Source organism: Chrysemys picta, chromosome 4 (assembly GCF_011386835.1).
Source record: "Chrysemys picta bellii isolate R12L10 chromosome 4, ASM1138683v2, whole genome shotgun sequence".
Lineage (NCBI taxonomy): Eukaryota > Metazoa > Chordata > Testudines > Emydidae > Chrysemys > Chrysemys picta.
In genome coordinates this window covers 51,970,709-51,991,239 of record NC_088794.1, presented here as the reverse complement: position 1 = coordinate 51,991,239, position 20,531 = coordinate 51,970,709, and the positions used below count along the sequence as shown (strand labels likewise).

General features: G+C 39.9%; 1 protein-coding gene across 1 annotated transcript in view; it reads left to right on the top strand.

The window, feature by feature from the left end:
* The window catches only part of SPON1 (spondin 1), a 346,568-nt gene that overhangs the window by 109,867 nt on the left and 216,170 nt on the right, over window positions 1-20,531 (top strand). Inside the window, exon 6 of the mRNA XM_005290831.5 lies at window positions 9,044-9,192. Within this exon, the coding sequence (XP_005290888.1) occupies window positions 9,044-9,192 (149 nt within the window). The remainder of the gene's footprint in view (window positions 1-9,043; window positions 9,193-20,531) is intronic.

Genomic DNA, 20,531 nt, shown 5'->3' with positions numbered 1-20,531 from the left:
TCCTCATAAGTCATGTGCTCCAGACCCCTAATCATTTTTGTTGCCCTCCGCTGGACTCTTTCCAATTTTTCCACATCCTTCTTGTAGTGTGGGGCCCAAAACTGGACACAGTATTCCAGATGAGGCCTCACCAATGTCGAATAAAGGGGAACGATCACGTTCCTCGATCTGCTGGCAATGCCCCTACTTATACAGCCCAAAATGCCGTTAGCCTTCTTGGCAACAAGAGCACACTGTTGACTCATATCCAGCTTCTCGTCCACTGTGACCCCTAGGTCCTTTTCAGCAGAACTGCTACCTAGCCATTCGGTCCCTAGTCTGTAGCAGTGCATGGGATTCTTCCGTCCTAAGTGCAGGACTCTGCACTTGTCCTTGTTGAACCTCATCAGGTTTTTTTCTGCCCAATCCTCTAATTTGTCTAGGTCCCTCTGTATTCGATCCCTACCCTCTAGTGTATCTACCACGCCTCCTAGTTTAGTGTCATCTGCAAACTTGCTGAGAGTGCAGTCCACACCATCCTCCAGATCATTAATAAAGATATTAAACAAAACCGGCCCCAGGACCGACCCTTGGGGCACTCCGCTTGAAACCGGCTGCCAACTAGACATGGAGCCATTGATCACTACCCGTTGAGCCCGACGATCTAGCCAGCTTTCTATCCACCTTACAGTCCATTCATCCAGCCCATACTTTTTTAACTTGGTGGCAAGAATACTGTGGGAGACAGTATCAAAAGCTTTGCTAAAGTCAAGAAATAACACATCCACTGCTTTCCCCTCATCCACAGAGCCAGTTATCTCATCATAGAAGGCAATTAGGTTAGTCAGGCACGACTTCCCCTTCGTGAATCCATGCTGACTGTTCCTGATCACTTTCCTTTCCTCTAAATGTTTCATAATTGATTCCTTGAGGACCTGCTCCATAATTTTTCCAGGGACTGAGGTGAGGCTGACTGGCCTGTAGTTCCCCGGATCCTCCTTCTTCCCTTTTTTAAAGATGGGCACTACATTAGCCTTTTTCCAGTCATCTGGGACCTCCCCCGATCGCCATGAGTTTTCAAAAATAATGGCTAATGGCTCTGCAATCTCACCCGCCAACTCCTTTAGCACCCTCGGATGCAGCGCATCCGGCCCCATGGACTTGTGCACGTCCAGTTTTTCTAAATAGTCCCGAACCACTTCTTTCTCCACAGAGGGCTGGTCACCTTCTCCCCATGCTGTACTGCCCAGTGCAGCAATCTGGGAGCTGACCTTGTGCGTGAAGACAGAGGCAAAAAAATCATTGAGTACATTAGCTTTTTCCACATCCTCGGTCACTAGGTTGCCTCCCTCATTCAGTAAGGGGCCCACACTTTCCTTGATTTTCTTCTTGTTGCTAACATACCTGAAGAAACCCTTCTTGTTACTCTTAACATCTCTTGCTAACTGCAACTCCAAGTGTGATTTGGCCTTCCTGATTTCACTCCTGCACGCCTGAGCAATATTTTTATACTCCTCCCTGGTCATTTGTCCAATCTTCCACTTCTTATAAGCCTCTTTTTTGCGTTTAAGATCAGCAAGGATTTCACTGTTTAGCCAAGCTGGTCGCCTGCCATATTTACTATTCTTTCTACACATCGGGATGGTTTGTTCCTGCAATCTCAATAAGGATTCTTTAAAATACAGCCAGCTCTCCTGGACCCCTTTGCCCTTCATGTTATTCTCCCAGGGGATCCTTTGATTTGTTTACTCTAACTTTCTACTCTTCCCTCTGCTTTCACTCTATGTTTGTAACTCCCTTCCTTTCTGCAGACCAAAATAAATATGCTGGGAGATTCTATTTCTTATTCCCTCGATCTCTTTCCCACACACCCTTCCAGTATACACTATAATCTTTCTTTCCATTAATCTCTCTGCCTCCTCACCATATTCTCTGTCCATCTTCCTGAGTACTCCATTTGTTACCCATTTCCCCTACAGCATCCCATCTCTCACTTACCATTGTTTCTGTCTCCCACACACACTCAAATGCTCTCTTGCTCTTCTTCTTCTTCTTTTTGTATATTATGGCATAACAGACTCACATTCTGAGTCTGTAACTTCCAGGATCTGGATTTCATGACATATAATTAGTCTCTCTTTTCCCCCATAATTTAAAAAAAATGATTGCATACTTAATGGTGCCCCATTTTCTGGATGCTCTAACTAGGTATTTTAGTGTAAACTTTGCCACTTTTAGGTGCCTGAGTTTGTCATACAAACCCCCCCTATTAACATTACACTCTTTACACTGCCAGAGGATATGATTAACCATTTCTTTGACCTTGCATGTCTCACACAGCCCATCTTTGAGTTTATTAATTAAGGCCAAATTACTGTTTAAACCACAGTGTCAGGAAAGTATTTGAAGTAGAGCTACCTCACTCTTTTTCTCAGGTTCTTGCAGTACATCACCATTTTTGATTCTAGGGCAGACTTCATTAAACCTTTTCCTCCTGGTTTATTTTATGCATACTTCCTGTTACTCCTTTCTCAGTTCATTTTAATAAGATTTTTAAATCCCTGTTTACTTAGGAGGATCTCTGTCAATTTTTTTCACTTTTACAGTGTTTTTCTCTACTTTGTCTGCCACCTCATTTCCAGCTATCCCAGCATGTGCTGGGATCCATGCTACTTCAATGTTTACTCCCATCTGCACCAATTTTGTTGTTAGTAACAATATTTCATTAATTATATCATTTCTGCTATCAGAATTCCCATTTTTGATTGCCAGTAGGGAATATGACAAGATGACAGTGAAGGTAGGTTGCACATCCAGTATAATGCCAATGTTATCACTGCTAGCTCGGCCATCAAACGGCTACAAAATTTGATAATCTAATGGATTTCTATATTCCATGTGTTGGGACATAGAATGCTGTCCCCACTCTCCTGGTTTTCTTATCTTTAGGCCCATCCATAAATATTTGGTAATGTTTCCCCACTGTATCACATAGATATTGATTTGCTGTATTTAACACATTTCACTCTCCTTTCGCCCTTTTAATTTCATTATATAGTTCCACATTTATATCATGGTGGGGGGCATGATTTTCCACCTATTGTGTGTGTTCCCATGGCTATAAATGCTCATTTCTTATAGGTATTTCTTTTGTCTTCATTCCTTTCTCCATACTTTAATCCTATTAACATCGGTATTTGGGGTTTTTTCCCTCATGTTTTCCACTGAATTCCCAGTATTCTTCATATATTTGTTTAATGTTTCTATCTTCCCTGTTGACTTTTGCCCAAAAGGATAAGGCTAATAATTTTGTTCTTAACGCTAAAGGCATGTCACCAGCAGCTCTCCGCATTATTCAGAAAGAGGTTGTAAGGGAGGCACCATATGCAATGCGTGGGCTTGGTTGTGTCTAGCATCCTTAGGTTTGTTTTTGAGGCTCAAGTAAACATTTGGCATCAGTGCTCAGTGACTAGTGTTATTAATGTTCTATAAAGCATTACCACTGCTTTCATATTAGTGCCCTAGGTGACTCTGGAAATCCTTTTAAGTATATTGAATTTACCTTCACATTTATTTATAATATTTTCCATGTGATTCTTCCATGTTAGCTTGCTATCTAATGAGGAGGAATGTGTAGCTTTTAACTATACCTATTTGCTGTCCATATATAGTTTACAATATTTTTTAAATTTCCTTTTAGTGAATATCATTCCTTTAGTTTTTAGAATTGAAAATTTAAAGCCCCACGTTTTCCCAGTTCATGCTTTTCCTAAATGCTTCATTGATTTGCTTCTCAGCTATTCCCTGGTTTCTGCTTTGAGACCATATGCCACAATCATCTACGAACTTGGATATGCCTATTCCTGCACTCATCCTTTTTAGGAGCTCATTTATCACTATGTTTAATAAGATAGGACTGTTGACACTCTCCTGTCGAGTGCCATTTGCAATTGTATATATGCTAGGGTAGGCTTTCCCTATTCTGGACCTGCATAGTTCTTTTACTTAAGAAATCCTTTATCCACCTCCATATTCTTCCTTTCATGCCCATGGATGCTATTTTATGCAATAAGCCCTCTCTCTACAACATATCTTATGATTTTTCGATATCTAGGAAATCTATATATTCTTTATTTCTCCTAAATTTTTGTGCTTCCATCTTCACTCTTATTATATGATCAACGATACTCCTCCCCGTCCTGAGCCAACTTTGCACATTGTCATAAGGCCATTTCTCTCTAGATATGTTGTTAATCTTTCACTCATTTTTTGCATGGCTTTACTCATACATGACGTAAGGGCAATTGGCCTGTATGCATCAGGTCTTGCTCGCGGCTAACCTGGTTTCTACACTGGGACTACAACCGCATGTTTCCACTACATTGGTAGCTCAGTTTTTCCCCATATACTATTGTACAGCATTAGCAGTGTTTTCAGATTCCCTTCATGCAGGTGTTTTAGCATTTTGTTACATATGCCATTCTTACCTGATGCAGATTTTTTGCTCTTAGCTATATCTTTTTGAAGTTCCCTCATATAGAAGTGTTCATTTAATAACTAATATCATATCCTTATCTTCATCCTACCTCTTTCAGTTCTCATGATTCTTCTAATTTTTTTTCCTCATGTGGATTTCTATTCTCTGATTTTCACCATTATTAACCTTGTGGAATATTTCTACTAGGGGTTCTTTGTTTTTCTTCATAAGAGCTTTCTATCCCTCATCCTGTTACAGTAAGCCCTGGTGTAGAATTGCTCTTACCAATGAATTGCTCTTACCATTCATTGTCCTAATCTGCTTATATACCTGTGATGTTTTAGCATCTTCATTTATTTTCGCATAGTACTTTCTCCAGCTTTCTTTTTTTGCCTTTTTAATAGCCCTTTGTGCAATTGCCTTGTTTATCTTATATGTCATTAAGTCCTCACTATTCATTGTATTGTTTACGTTCTTATATGTTTTGGTCCTTTCCTTAATTGCTTTTGTTACACTCCTCATTCCACCACGGTACTTGTTTTCTACCTTTAGGATGACCAGATAGCTATACCTAAGATAACTTTTCTGCCATCATGATTCCCTTAGTTATATTACTACTAAGTTACACAATGTCATCCCTTATACATTGTTCATTAATATTTTATTTACCTTTACTTCTAAATAGTTCCCAGTTTGCTTTTTTAATATTTCAAGTAGGGGCCTTCCTCCATCCTCAACATTGCCTTTACCTTGATATTCTATAAAGATAGATAAAGTGATTATCTTCTTTATCGATTTTGCAGCGGTATTTGCTTGCTATACTACTGGACACTATTCCCAGGTCTTGACAGGAGAGATTTCCATTGGCTGCATTAAACCAAGTGGTGTATCGTCATTCAGTATTACTAAATTATTTTCATCAATAAATTGTCTAGACCTTTACCATTCTTACCATTTTTTTCCACTTTCCCACATTCTGTTACGGTTGTTCGTCTCCACATATAATAAATATATAGGCCTGCTGCATCTTCAATTATCTGTCAAATCCTTAATCTCCAGTTTTCCACAGGGATTGTATATATTATATGTTCTCAAAGATGAAAATTAATTTGCGTTGGAATCTCAATAGTGTTTTACTTTATGTTTAGTTTCTTCACCTCAATTTTAAGATACATTTAAGTTTTTCTTAATTATAAGGAAAGGTTTTCCTCACTCCCAGTTCATACTTCTCCATTTTGCCTATAGATGCCATATCCTGGGATTCCAAAATCTACTTTTTCTATTGATCTGTTTCTTGTATGCAAATTTTATCAGGTTTAGTAGCCTTATCAAGGATATTTTTATTTAGTTCCTGTCCATGTGCAATTAGGCTATGTGCATTACAAGAATAAATAGTACCATTTTTATTTATCCTTTACTATTTCCTTCTCTTAAAAAAGCATGGAGTCACTCTTCTGATAGATTGCTAACACGTAGGTACTTTTCTGCTGCTTTAACTATAATTTTCATTTTCTCTTTTTCCCTGTCTGTGATGTGCAGTTTATTACCTCAGTCATAAAAGCTATAAACCTCTTTGTCTACACATAATATGTCTTCTCCTATTTTCCCCTGTACCACTCATATCCTTTGATTTATTCTATTGTGCGTTTATCTCTTTCTCCTTACTGAGTTTCCTTTCCTATTCCCCTTTTGGTCTGAGATGCATCTTATTAGCTTGCACACATACTATGCTATTTGTAATTTTTGTTTTTTGTATCTCTCTTGATTTCTTTGCTGCTATAGAACCGCCATATGCCACACTATGCTTTCTTGAACCACAGTTGCTATGCTTTATTCTGTCCCTTCCACAAAATTGTCATAGGAGTGCTCCCCTCCAGATTTACTGCATCTAATTTTCCCTTTACATATATTTGCCACATGTCCAAACATTTGACATCTGTAGCACCTCACCAAGGGTGGAATATATGGTTTGGTTTAAAAAATGTGGTATCCTATTGTTACCCTAAAAGTTTCTCTTTTAAATGCAACAAGCACAGCTGTTCATGGCTTTCTTTCCCCTCCTCTCTCTTGCTAATGAGCGGCTTATCATCCTCTATGCTTTACTTCATCTTCTGTCATTTCGAATGGTACCCCATTTATAAACTCCTCTTGTCTCCATCGGATACTTAAGCAGTTGGCAGCTTACTTTCAGTTTTCCTAGCATTTTAACCTCTAATAGTTTCCCCACTTGATCCTTGCATTTGCATTCAATTAATAGATCTCCTCCTTGTAGCTTTCTACCTTTCTATGTCTCCAGCACTTTTTAAAATTTACTCCGCCAATTCAGAGGGCTTATATCCCCTATCTTCACATCCTTGACTAGTCATTTCATGATTATAACAATTTTAGATTTTTCTTTTTACTCTTTCTGTCTGCTGTTTCTTCTTCTAGCTCAAGCAAGTCCACGCTTTACTTTTTTCTAACTTCTGGCCAGTCGTTCCCTCTGCTACCATTGTATTTTCCATCTCCCCGCTCTATAGTGTAGCTCAGCCAGTCAGCCTACCTTAGCCCCAGGAGCCTCGTCTGCTCCAGCCAGCCTTCCTGACTGACATCCCAGCCTCCAGCCCATTCTCTTCCCCCTCCCCCCATTTCTAGTGTCTTGGAACTCTGTGACCCATTAATCTAGTAGTCCCTTTGCTCCTTCTTCACTATCGTTTTTGTTCCAAGTCTTATATTTTCCCTCTCTCTCCCCTCACAAAGATAACAAATTGGGACAGAACCCCTGAAATCACCTTGTCCCTTCATTCCTGACTCTGGAGGACTTCCATGGTCCTCTAGAGCTATAAGAAATTAAAACAAACAAGCTGGATAAATGCAGGTGCATTGAAATTTGCTTCTTTGTTCCATTCTTATGGCTCTGTAAACATAGAGAACCCTTTTATGAAACTGGTTTGAAACACCGGTGCTATCTGAACAATGCAACTGTGCAGAAGCACAGAGAGAACAAGTGTTAAGAGTGCCATAAAAGTGCTCCTCTTTATCATGATTTCACATGAAAAAATTTTCAGCCCACTGATAAGATGGCCCTAGTGAGCAAGTTGTTATCTAGTGTAATTACTTCCTATGAAACTTTCAAAGGATTGTTCCTTTTTCTCTCTGCTTCCCTCAACTGGATATCTTTAACAAGATATTCTTCTTTAGCTTCAGTTTTCAGGGGCAAATTCTATCTATTTACCCTACACCTGAGTGTCTAACTCCCACTCTAATTTTGCCATTCTCTTACATATTTATCTACATTTTCACTGAGATTTCAGAAGAAACATGACCAAGAGTCTACACTTGGATGGTGCAGTCTCTAGATTTAATTGTATTATACTTGTATCTCTCTGTAACAAAGTGGCTTGCCCTGAGGCTGGAGAGCCTGGGACTCAGACAAGGCTGATTATAGAATGAGCCCCACCTGAGGGGAATCGCAATTCCCTACAAAGAACAGATGGTGGCTGCAACAAATGGAGGATGCATAGGGAGTTATAGTAATTAGGGGAGGGAGATATTGCAGGGATGAAAGAAAACTAAAAAAGCCCTTGCAGGACTATGGCACTGGGAAGCTTGGAGGGTAAAGCCCCGTGAGCTCTGTGAAGAAGAAACCCTGACTGTGTTTTGGATTGGATGTGTGTCCCAAATAAGTGATAGAAGAAGAGCTTTGGGGTGAGAGAAAATGCCAGAGATAAGTATGGACTTTTTCTTTGTGTTGTTGTTTAATGGACTCCAGTTTGGGAGTCTGGGCTGTTGTAAACTAGTTCTGGTATTAAACTAGCCCTAGGCAGGGATACTGTTAACCAGAGAAAGTCTCTGTGGACTCTCAAAGGGCCCTGAAGAGAGGAAAAATTGGTGGGGAGCCAGCAGAGGCACCACTTTGCCAGGGGGGCTCAGTAAGCAGCAGTCTTGTTATACACACAGATGCTTCATAACCATATGAGTGTGTGTATGTATACAGATAGTGCACATGCAAGTGTAACCCACACACCTTCTGCATGTGGTGTTCTGGCCCATCTAGTGGCACTGAAACACACACAGAGAGAGAGAGATAAAATTAGTCTGCTCTACAGCCTTAGCTAAGAGCCAGTTGGCTTTTAGCTCATGCGGTAGAGGCTCATGCACTGAGGCCCCAGGTTCAATCCCACCTGCTGATGACCAAGGTCTGTCTGTGTTTCACAAATGATATGTGTGTGGGAAGTAATGTGTTGAATTGAGGCCTGTGAAGCTCAACAGAAATAGCTTTTAGGCAGAGTTTTCAAACAGTTTGGAAGCTGAGCCCATGGGCAAAAATGCACGTGGCACTTTCTTAATCTGAATATGCAATTACTTTAATTATGTGAACCAAAAGCCAATTAGATAATGAAATGGCAATGTGCACTTGCTAATATAGCATTTGTGCTTGCAGGTTCTAGTAACTACATGTGAAAATTAGGTGTGCAGATGCAATGCAAACACAGGGAGTGGTAGCAGGGCCTGTCTTCACCTTCTGCAGTATTGGGGCTGTTGACAGTCTGAAAGCCAGTGTGCCTATTCCCTTTTAACCAATTCTCTTTCCTTTATTATTTAAAGGACGAGCTAATCATTGGTCAGCAATCATTGGTGGTTCTCACTCCAAGAACTATGTCCTTTGGGAATATGGAGGATATGCTAGTGAAGGTGTTAAACAAGTTGCAGAGTTGGGGTCCCCAGTAAAAATGGAAGAAGAAATTCGACAACAGGTGAGTGTAATGAAAATAATTATGAATATCTTTAAGAGTAGTTTAGCTTTCACTTTGAATTGCTTGGCATTTGACATGTACAGCAACGTCATTGCACTGGCTAATTTTGAACTGAGCAAATTAGGAAGGCCTTCTACTGGTACTTTAAAAAAAAAAACACACACAACCCTCAGTTCTTACACAGGCAAATATTAATGAAGCGAACCAGAAGGTCTGCCTGAGTAAGGACAAGTTACATTGTTTATGAAGTTATTGACATAGGCAAGGCTCCTATAAAGTGGAAATGTGATGTATAAAAGTAAAATTAATTTTTCACTGGGTTAGTCAAGACACTTGTAATCTCTTAAAAGGAACATGTTTAAGATGGCTTTTCTAGTTAGACAATCAGTATGCCATGTGCCTGTTTTCCCTTCAGATTTTCAATTTGTATTTCATGACCATTTGTAACTTATTCTGGTGGGCAAAGCATATGCAATATTTGTAACTTCTCAAAGCTGTTCAAGTTAAAAATGCTGTTTCAGCAAACCAGAAGAGCACTTGTAAATAGTAGCATTTTTGCAAGTTTGCACCAATAAAACTTGATAGATAAGGCAGTCCACTAGCATCATTAAAGGTAGAAGAGTTTTAACTGTATATCAATATTAGTTTTCTTCATCTGTAATGAAGTCTACTTCTTGAAATGGCTTTTAAAACTGTTTATATTTTGTGTTATGGGCTAGAATAAGCAACCAAGTTAAAACATTCCCTTGGATTATTTATTGTGTTTGTTAGGGAATTGTGTAAGGACATACCTTTCTCAGGGCCGCATCACGCTAGAAACTGTGTGAACACAGAGTAGCAGACGGTCCCTGCCTTGATGAGTTTGCAGTCTAGCTAGACAAGACCGATATAGTGGGGGGGGGGGGGAAGGGGGAGGGATAGAACGCACAATCAGAGAGAACAATATGATGGCAGCAAATGTCATTATTTTTATTTATTTTTGGGAATGGGTATAGTTATGAGAGCATCAGCTAAATGGCAAGAAAAGACCAGGGAGTGAGGAGGAAAGGGCAGAGTGGCCCTGAGGTGAAGAATGAGGGAGGGGGAGTGTGTTGGAGCAAACAGCCAATCAGCACTTGGAAGGGAAAGTCCTGTCAAAACTGTAGAAAGTCCTCCATGTCCAAAGGTACCTGCTTTGGCAGCTGCTCCTACTGGCTGTAGTTTCTAGCTGGTTCCTCTTAGCCTGGGGGAAAGACTGCATTGTGGTAGGGAGAGAGAAACAAACCACCAGTCCACATGTAGAAGTCTCATCTAGGACAGTGAGGCATGTATGGAGACTGAGGGCAATATCTGGCCCTAAGGGCTGAATTCTATCATTTGATATATACATATGGTTCTCATTATCTTTACTGAGAGTTGTTTGTGGTTTCAGCAGCAGAGTTTTGTCCCCAGGAGTAGCCCCTATGGTTGGATTTATATTTTGTATAAAATGTGTCCTGAGTGAATCCCTTCTGATATGGATTTAAATGTAGCTACATCTTCTGGTATCAAATGGGTGACTAGTGAGTAATTGAACTCCCATGGTCTCATGCAGCACTTTAGTTAACCTAGAAATAGCTATGTACACAGTCACAATTTCATCATTCGGATGAGATACAGTATTTCTAATGTGTTTCCTGAAGACTTTCAGATGCCTTTATTGATGAGATTTAAAAGCCAAGTAACTAAGGTCTGGTCTATACTACCCGCCTGAATCGGCGGGTAGAAATCGACCTCTCGGGGATCGATTTATCGCGTCCCATCGGGACGCGACAATCGATCCCCGAATCGGCGCTCTAACTCCACCAGTGGAGGTGGTAGTAAGCGCCGCCGACAAAAAGCGGCAGAAGTCGATTTTGCCGCCGTCCTCACAACGGGGTAAGTCAGCTGCAATACGTCGAATTCAGCTACGCTATTCACGTAGCTGAATTTGCGTATCTTAAATCGACTCCCCGCTGTAGTGTAGATGTACCCTTAGTAATAACTATTTATCATTGTAGTGACTAGAGGCCCCAGCCCCCCTGTGCAAGGCACTATCCAAACATATAGCACAGAGATGGCCCCTGCCCTGAAAAGTTTACAATCTAAGGTATCCTACAAACATGCATCTTCAGCAGAAGCTGATTGGTACAGTACAGTCAGCTAGTCTAATCTGTACAGATGAAAACTGGGGTGGGAAATTATTGGTCTGAATTTTTTTTAGAAACTGCCGCATTCAGATGCTCAGAATGCAAACAAAATAGACTTTCTCTAATGTTGATTAGCTCAGAACTAGTGTGAGAATAGTGCCACTTACAACCATAGAGGTAGATTCACTCCAGCTAGTGTAGTGTAAAATCCATACAGGTTACACTCTGGCCACAAACACTCTCTGGACAGTGCTACACACTTTTTAGTATGCATTGGCCCTCTGTGATTATGTTGGTGTAGAGAGGGCTGCACCCATCTGGTACCATCTGAAAGTGACAGGATTTGACTTTGAAAGTCCCCCATACTCTGTGTGTGTCTGTGACATGAATGCTTAAATATGTGACAGTATTTTTGAAGAAGGGTAATGACAATACATAATGACTTTTTTTAATATCAGGTTTAAATATGAGTTGGATGAGCAGTTAAAGGCCATTATTGGGGGGAGTTTTCAAGGCTCAAGAGAAAGGGAGTAGATGGGATTTACTTAGAGTTTAATTGGTAACAACTTAAACTCCAAAATATAGTACATAAAAAGATTAGGGTTAGGGCTGGCTAAAAATTCTCCAGTGAAACACTTTTTTTTTTTCCGATGGAAAACTAGGATTTCAATTAAAGAAAATCTTTTGAGAAGTGCCTGCTTTTTAGCAGAAAACTTCAGCTTGTTGAAAAACCAAACTCCCATAAACCAAAAACTGGGCTGAAAAATCTTTGGGCTGAAAACCAAAGATTTCAATTTGGAAATGCCACTGCTGTTCTTTATAGGAGTCTTAGTTTGGATGCCTTATGCCTCTATAGGCCAAGCTGTCTACATACTGCATGGGGTCGATCTAAGATACACCACTTCAGCTACGTGAATAGCGTAGCTGAAATCTACGTACTTAGATCTACTTAACAGTGTCTTCACTGCAGTAAATTGACAGCTGATGCTCTCCCGTCGACTCCACTTGCGCTCCTCGTTCTGGTGGAGTACCAGAGTCGATGGGAGAGTGCTCAGCAGTCAATTTATCGCATCTATGAGACACGATAAATCAACTACCGGCGGGTAGTGTAGACCAGCCCTATGTCTCTCATGATGTACCATGGCAGTTCAGCAGGAGGGGAGACAATGGTCTGTTTTCTGTGTGTGGGTAGATGGCACAGAGGAATGATGGACATTTTCAGACCAGCTCTAATTAGGCCTTTTTTAATACTTATCTGAGTGTATTGTTAGAGTTGGGAAATTAACCCTTTTTCATGCTGTTAGGCTTGAAAAATATTGCCTACGCACAGATCTGGTGCATAGTGTATTTGCATGGGACCTTGCAAAATGTATAGCAATGTTTTCAGTACTTGAAAACAACAAATTGCTGCTGTGGTTTATAGTACCAAGTCCATGTGTGGTGCACATGTCAAATACAGTAATTAGAAAATTCTCTACTGCTATATCAAGGTATCTACATTCTGTAGAACTGCACTGAAAAGTCACTTTTGTGTACTCAGAATTAAAACTATGAATATAGTTACCTCATTGTCTGTAAATGAGAAGTTGTATTTGCTATAACTTTACCTTTCTGGGATGATTAAAATCACATGCTGTTGGTTAAAGGTTAATGCCCTTTAAAATTAATTGACTCTTGACTACTTCATTATATGCAGACTTTGATTACAATGGCTGATTGCAAGGGACTGCCAGCTTTGCTCGATCTTATTCAAATGAATGCAATGATTTAGATTACTGCTATGGACCAGTTCAAATTCTCTGCTGGTTAATTAATGCGAATAAATTGTGTACCCAAAACCTTGTTAATCAACAATAAAGTAACTGATGCAGTATAATTTTTACCTTAAATCTGGAATGACAAATAATGGTGTAATTATGTTTAATAAATCTTACCTATATTCCTAAAAGTTAGTTGATCTAATGGTGAGAACATAGGGCCCAATTCTGCTTCAGAGGAAATCAATGATTATCATTCCATTGATTACAGTTAATTGGATCACACAGTTGTTCTGTGTCAAGCTCCTAATAGAGTCCAGTTGCCTGAGAGAGGATGGCAGAATTAGACCTTATTAGTCATCTGGCACTAAACCCTAAATTGTGCACTATTCACAAGCATCACTAGAATGTCTACTTCTCATTATACTTCAGTGATATTTAGAAATGGCAGCCTTTTCTGAATATCCTCCCTTGCAGGGCAGAAGGAACTGTTTAGGTGTCCAAATTGATCCAGCTATCTAGATGTGCCAAAACTCTTCGATCAGTACTTCATACAAACAAGAACAGAGGATTGAAATAGAAACAGAGCTTGCTTAAGGTTTTTTCTATTATTATTATTTATTATGAACATCAGGTAGTACATAAATCCAACAAAAAACCCCCACCTGTGATATGTCTAACTGTATTCTGTATCATCTAGGTCTCTCCTGTAGGCTTTGCTAAAAAGTTGGGGGTGGGGGAATCAAACCCTAAGTTCTCACTGAGCAAGTGAAACTTTTTTTTTTAAAGTGGCTTAAATCATAGTTTCACGTGTTTCATAGGTGGTTGTTGTATTTGTTTGATTTGAAAAAGAACTGCATGATTTTAATGGGAAACTTGAAAGACTTGCAAAATTTGTTTTTAACAAGGGAACAATCCCCAGCGTCTTCTATCAGTCTAGATTAGATCATAAATCTGTGTTTTTACTATGATGTACATTGCAAGCTTTTTTAATTGGCTGAGCCTATTAAAAATCAGACCTTTAAAATAGCAAGAGGCTTGTAGAATATGTTAGTTTTTCAACTATTCAATGTTCACTTTTGTCAAAGACCATGCTTTATCAAAACTGAAGATGTAAAAGTATTCTGTGAATGGAAAGCTAAGTACTAAACAAAAGGAATTTGTACTTGGTTAAGTAGATGAATTATACTTTTTTGGCTAGATAAATTTTGCTATGATTGAACATTTAAAATTGTATATGGAATAAATATTCATTTTCTTTTTAGATGTGAAAAATGTGTTGCCTTTAGTGAAATCATACTTTCTTGTTCTTGTAGTGTGGGAAAGTGTAAATATTGGTGTCAGTTTTGCTTTCTCCTATTCAGTCATTATCTATCACAATGATGATTTTTCTTTCCAAAGAAAATTGTCCTAGTCCTCAATTTTAGCACATTAGGAGAACAGCAACAAAGGGATTCCTATCTTTTTTCTACTTGTTAAGATGAGGTGAACAAAACTGAATACAAAATTTAAGGTGAAAATGTACCACTGATTACTATAATGGCATAATCACACTTTCCATATATTCCCATGTTCAAACAGCCTAAAATTGTACTAATTTTAGTCTCCACTGCACATTGAACAGATCTGTTACAGCTCTTCAAAATGATACCCAGATCATTTTCTAGAGTTTAGAACTAATTCAGACCACAATCTGCAAGCAAAACTTAAATTGCTCCAAATAGTGCCGGTTAAATTTCATCTGCCATTTTTTATCTAGATATTTAAGTCCCAAGAACTACTAGTGAATTTTGCATGTTTCCTAAAAACAAAGGATAAGGAAATAATAAATAGAAGCTGGAATACAGCTCATTAAAGTTACATAGCTGCAGCAGAGAAAAGTGGGGATGAGACAGACTGAATACATTGGGGGGGAGGGGAGAAGGGACACAACAAATCTAATAAAGACATTTAAAAGGAAAAGAATTGGATGTAGCCGTTCCTTTAGTGAGTATGTTATCACTCTATTTTTCCTAACTTGGGCTCTGTGGGAATTAGAGTGGAAAGAAGCCCTGGATCTTACATGGATCTTGCTTTTTCACCATTGTTGTACATAGCTTGATTCTTCCCAAGAACACTGTATAAATCCAGTGAAATAGGAATATACTGGAAAATAATATGTATAATGTGTATATTGAGAGATTAAATGTATTGATGCAGTATTTTGAGACAGATCGGTTTGGGGCATAAACGGGAGTAGTGTATCAGCTTCCCTCCAACAAGCAGTTATTCGCTCCTTGCTTTACAAACCATGTGGTGTTGAATCTCACTGACTTTCACGTGTAGATAAAGGAAGGCATGCATGTGAAGTCCAGAGTTGGTAGAAGACAAAAAGGAAGGAGCAGTAAGGGCAGAGGAATGGGGGGAGAGTAGGTGGAAATGGGAACAATGAGGTAGGAATTCCCTGCTGGCTATTTTTTTTTTTTTTAACTTTCAGAAGGTTCAGTTCTCTAGTCACTGCGTGTCAGCCCCATAACCTGGTGCCTATTCTAGCTAGCATATAGATATACGGGTACTTCCCATTAATGGTTGTTATAGTTTGAAGGAATATCTACAGTAGACAAACCTACAATAATAGGGGCTGATATGAAATCCATTGAAGTCAATGAAAACACTCGTATTGGATCAGGGCTATAATGCATGCATCAGTCCCTTGCAATCAATGGGGGCTGTGCATATCTAATGAATGCATGCACTATAACAGCAATGAATATCTGAAGTTGCCCAGAACTCAACCAGCCATTAAGATGCATGATTTTGTAATTACTGTAGGTAGGTATACAGTATGATTAATGATACAGTATAGCAGAGCTTGCCAGCCTAGTCTAATTAGAAAAAAGAAAGTTTAAAAAAAATTAAAGCGCATCTGTATTGGACTTGTATTCTCAAAATACTGAAGTCAGTCCTCTGTAGTAATGGTAGAAGTGCAATATGCTTTAAAACAAGTAGAGTTAACTTCTCCAATTCCTGGGCATTTCATTTAGTGTCTTATTCCTGTAGCTTTGTAGGAGACCAGTGTCAAATTCTTTAGACTAAAGAGCCCAACTTGTCAACACAGTGCAAGGTAATGCACATTGCAGCACTTCAGACTACCCAGGCACCATGATAATTAGTATTATTTTAAAGCACTTACGCTCTTGTGGTCGTGACACACATTTCTAAGGGAACAGAAGCAGCAGCCACAGGGAACTTAGAAGTTTCATAAATTACCCTTGTGGTTACTGACTGCAGCATTTTTGCAAAATTACTCTCAGCATTGTGTCAAGGAACTTATGGGAGCCTAAACTCTAGCATGACTCAACTTTGAAAAACTATTTTCAAATGAAAAAAGTGTGTGTGAGAGAGACGGGGGAGGGGGGGAAGAGAGAGAGATGCTGCTCCATACCCTGCACTGAATAAAGTTATCTTCATGGAGGTTTCCGTGCTGCTCTCACCATAGTACAAGTGTTTCACAAACACTAAAGAATTTCTTTAGTCCGGGGAGACTAATGATTATATCCCTATTTACAGCTGAGATCATGAGGCACAGAGGAAAACCAAAATTGTCACATTTCTGCTCATTTTTGGTGCCCAATTTGAGACACCTAAAACTTGACTTTTCACAGCCCTTATCTAAAGTGCTACAAAAATGTTCAAAACACCATTCCTATTGACTTCAGTGGCAGTTTTGATACTGAGAAATTCTGCAGCTCTGGCCCCCTGTATCTTGCAATGGATTTTCAGACAGTGAGGAACACCCTATGAAGTTAGTTTATATGACTTACCCAGCATTATAGAGAAATGCTGTGACTGAGGCAAGTATAGAATTCAGTTCTCTAACATGACCTTCAACTTCCAGACCACTGAGACCATCCTTTCACTTCTGCACTTCCCTGCCTCACTCTCTGCACATGTTCCAACTTCTGCAACAAATGATGCAGAGGTCCTATGATCAACAGCCTAATTTACTTACTACACAGCCCTGATTCATCCTGGAGCACCTTCCATTACATTCACTGATTGAGTGTCATGAAACTAATGAACAAGTGAGCCAAATGAAGGCTGTACAGGCACGATGAACTCTGGCATTTCCAAACTTTTGTGTGCTTCACCTTGCTACTTTAACATTCTTTTAACTGTTATTATTTTGAAGTAACTTCCTATTTTTTTAACTGAAAAAAAAACAGAATTTCTGTCATGTGGAATCAAAGTAGCCAACAACTTGGGTCATCAGCAAGGTTTGTACCTTTCCATCCTCAGCACAATCCTCTCCCGCTTGAGCTACTGGAATAACTGGTAGCAGTAGAGGGCTGGACCAGCCACTAGAGGGAAATGAATGACCCTTTGCCTGCAGGTTTCACAATTATTTGTTGATAGCAGAAGAGGGTAGAGGCTCAGGATTCCTGGATTCTAATCCCAATTCTGGAGGGGATTGTGGCTACTGGCTATAGTCCCTTCTTACCCTGTACCCTAGCTCCTCTGCTCTTATCTGTCCCACCCTGAATCCTTCCCTTCTAGTCCTGTACACCACTCCCCCACCCCTTTGCTCCTCCTAATCCTGTTATTCTTGCATCATCTCCGCCCATTTCTCACCCTCCGCATGCCAGTCAGGTGGCTTCGTTCCCCCCCACCCCCTCCTGGCATGGCTTTAGCAGTAGGAACATTGAGAAAGTGGGAGACAGTTTCCTGTTCTCAGACCTGGTATCCTGCAATGAAAGTCCTGCTAGAGCAGGCCCAGTACAGATGGAATTTTGGGAGAAGTTGGCTAATAACCTCTAACAAGCATGTGGGAACCCAGATTTTTTTTTTTTTTTAAATCTGGAGGGCTGGCTAAATTTGGTCAGTTTTTCCACAGGGATGACAAAAGGCACTTTCCTCATGCCAGAGTGACCCCGTCAGCTAAATTTCAAGCCCCCTTTCTACAAAGCAAGAGAATGCTAGAGCTACATTGTTGCAAGATATTTTTTTTAACATAGAGGAAAGTGTTTCTCCTCGCCTGCCCTCCCCCCCCCCCCCACCTTGTTTTCAATAACAGTTAAAGCATTTTAGCTTTAACTTGCTGGGGAGAAAAATTCAGCCTGAGGCAAACGCCTGACATAAGAAATTTCAGCCCTAGTGGTTTGTTTTTCAAAGTTATGAGCAACTGAAAATGTGTTTTTTATAATGGAACGTGTTAGACCATATTAAGTAGAAGCGGCACTAGTAGGGTTGCCACTTCTCAGGTACCAAAAACAGGACCTCTGCCCACTCCATACAGTGTGCTGGTACCTGGGGACATGAGCACTGTGTCCCCACCTCACCTCTGCTAGGGCTACCGGAGGCACTGACCTTGGCAAGCAGGATGCAGCCCTGGCCAGATCCACCCTGCTCCTGCCCAGCAGTGACCCTTGCTGCTAGTACCTGTGTGGTGATCATTGGGTGCTGTCCCTGTCCTGCTCATTCTCGAGCTGCCCTAGCCCCTCAGCTTCCAGACACTTTGTAGCTAGAGTTCCCTCTGCACAGGTGCTGTCACCCCTCGGGTGTGACTGACAAAATCAAAGACTTCTAATATCCTGGGAAGACTGAGGTTTCCTGGGACAGCTTCCAAAAAAAAAGAATAATCCTGGGAAAACCGGGATGTGTGGCAAATGTAGGCAGTACAAGCCCTGCCTATAGCATGTGTGCACAAGCATGTACAATATTTGTGAGGTTCCCAATAATCCTCACCAAGCTTCTTCTCCCAATATGCTCCCCCACTGCTATCCCATTTTCTGACACCCCAACCCCACCCCGCACACACTGTGGCTTTTGTCCCCTTTGCATTTGAATCAGGCAGCTTCCTCCTCCAGGCTCCAGGGGATGTTATTGAGAGCACAGGAGAGACAGTCTCCCTGTTGTTAATTCTGGTGCCTGGACCCTGACCTAGATTGTCCAGGGTACCAGAGAGCTATAATTGCAGGGAAAGTCCTGTTCAGACCTAGGCTGGAGCATGTCCAGTGCAGACAGAGTCTTTGGAGAACTTAGCTGCTAAAATCTATTAGGCAGAACTGAGCATATAAACAGCAATTTTCAAAGGCCTATAACTCGGCCAAATTTGGGCAGATTTTCAAGATGCATCCCTGATAGAGGGCACCCCTTGCCAAATTTCAAATCCCTGCTTCAAAGCATGGCAGTTCTAAAGCTGCTCAATGAAAAGGTCTCAAGAATATTTTTACGTGGGCTAAACAGTGTATCTTTCCCTAGTCATCATCTCAGAAATAGTTGAATGGTTTGGGCTGAAAATTCCAACCCCTCCCAGCTGTCCACCTCTCCCCCCTGGAGCCATTCCCCTCCAGGCAGAAACACAGCATGGAAAGTTTTAGCTGAAAAGTAAGTTTGGCCAAATTATAAGCAATTGAAAACAGGGTCTCCTAAAAGGAAGTTTTTATAACATGTCTTTTTATATTTACAATAGACATTTAAAAAATAAATGCTGTAAAACATCCAAGGGGGCACAGTTACTTCTGAGTATTTGGACATGTCCCTTGAATCTGTCCATCAATTTATAAATCAGCTCATCACTATCTAAAATCTGAATGTTTCTTGAAGGATGAAAGGGGATTTTCTCTTCTCTTTTTCCCCTCTGTACCTTGTGGTTTAAGGCCTGAGATTGAATGTAGGTGTTCTAGTATCGGCAGCAGATTGTGTTATTTCTTACACACACAGATATATATTTCTTATATAAATGGGAAGTTTGCTTTTATGCACACATCAAGACAGTCAACTTACTTTATTTTTATTGAAAGTTTTAAAAAGTTTTTAAAAGTGCCAAAGAGCTCTGGTTTGCTCTATAAATGAAATATGTTATAGCAAAAGTGCTATAATAGATATACAGTATTAGCTGGATGCTTGTGAACCATGGACTTTTATTTGTTCATCATTTGAAAAACCAGAGGGCAAAATGCTGAATTGTCAACTTTTCTTATTGACTGATCATGCCTTATACTTTGATACGTATTTTTATTGTGAAAACTGTGTGATGTTTTTGCGCAGATGATGGCCCTGTGTAAGATAAACTTGCTTTGTACTATAATCTGGGAGAGCGAGGGGGACTGAGCCACTCTTTATTAAACTTTTTCTGGCAATCTGGAAGGGAAGCCACAGCACATACAAGTTTTAGTAAAACAACCTGTCAGATGTTTCATATGTACAGTATGATAATTCATGTGTTAAATCTCTGGGATTATAAATGAACAAAGAAGGGATGGAAAAGGAATGCTTTAAGTGAAAACATTAGCTGATATCTCATCTCTAAAATATCTTCATTCCACTCACCTTAGGAAACCTTACTGTATTTCATTTTCAGAAAGAGTCTGATTTATCTAAAGTTAATTAGAAGTAGAGCTGTCAAGTGATTAAAAAAACTAATCATGTGATTAAAAAAAATTAAGAATACCAT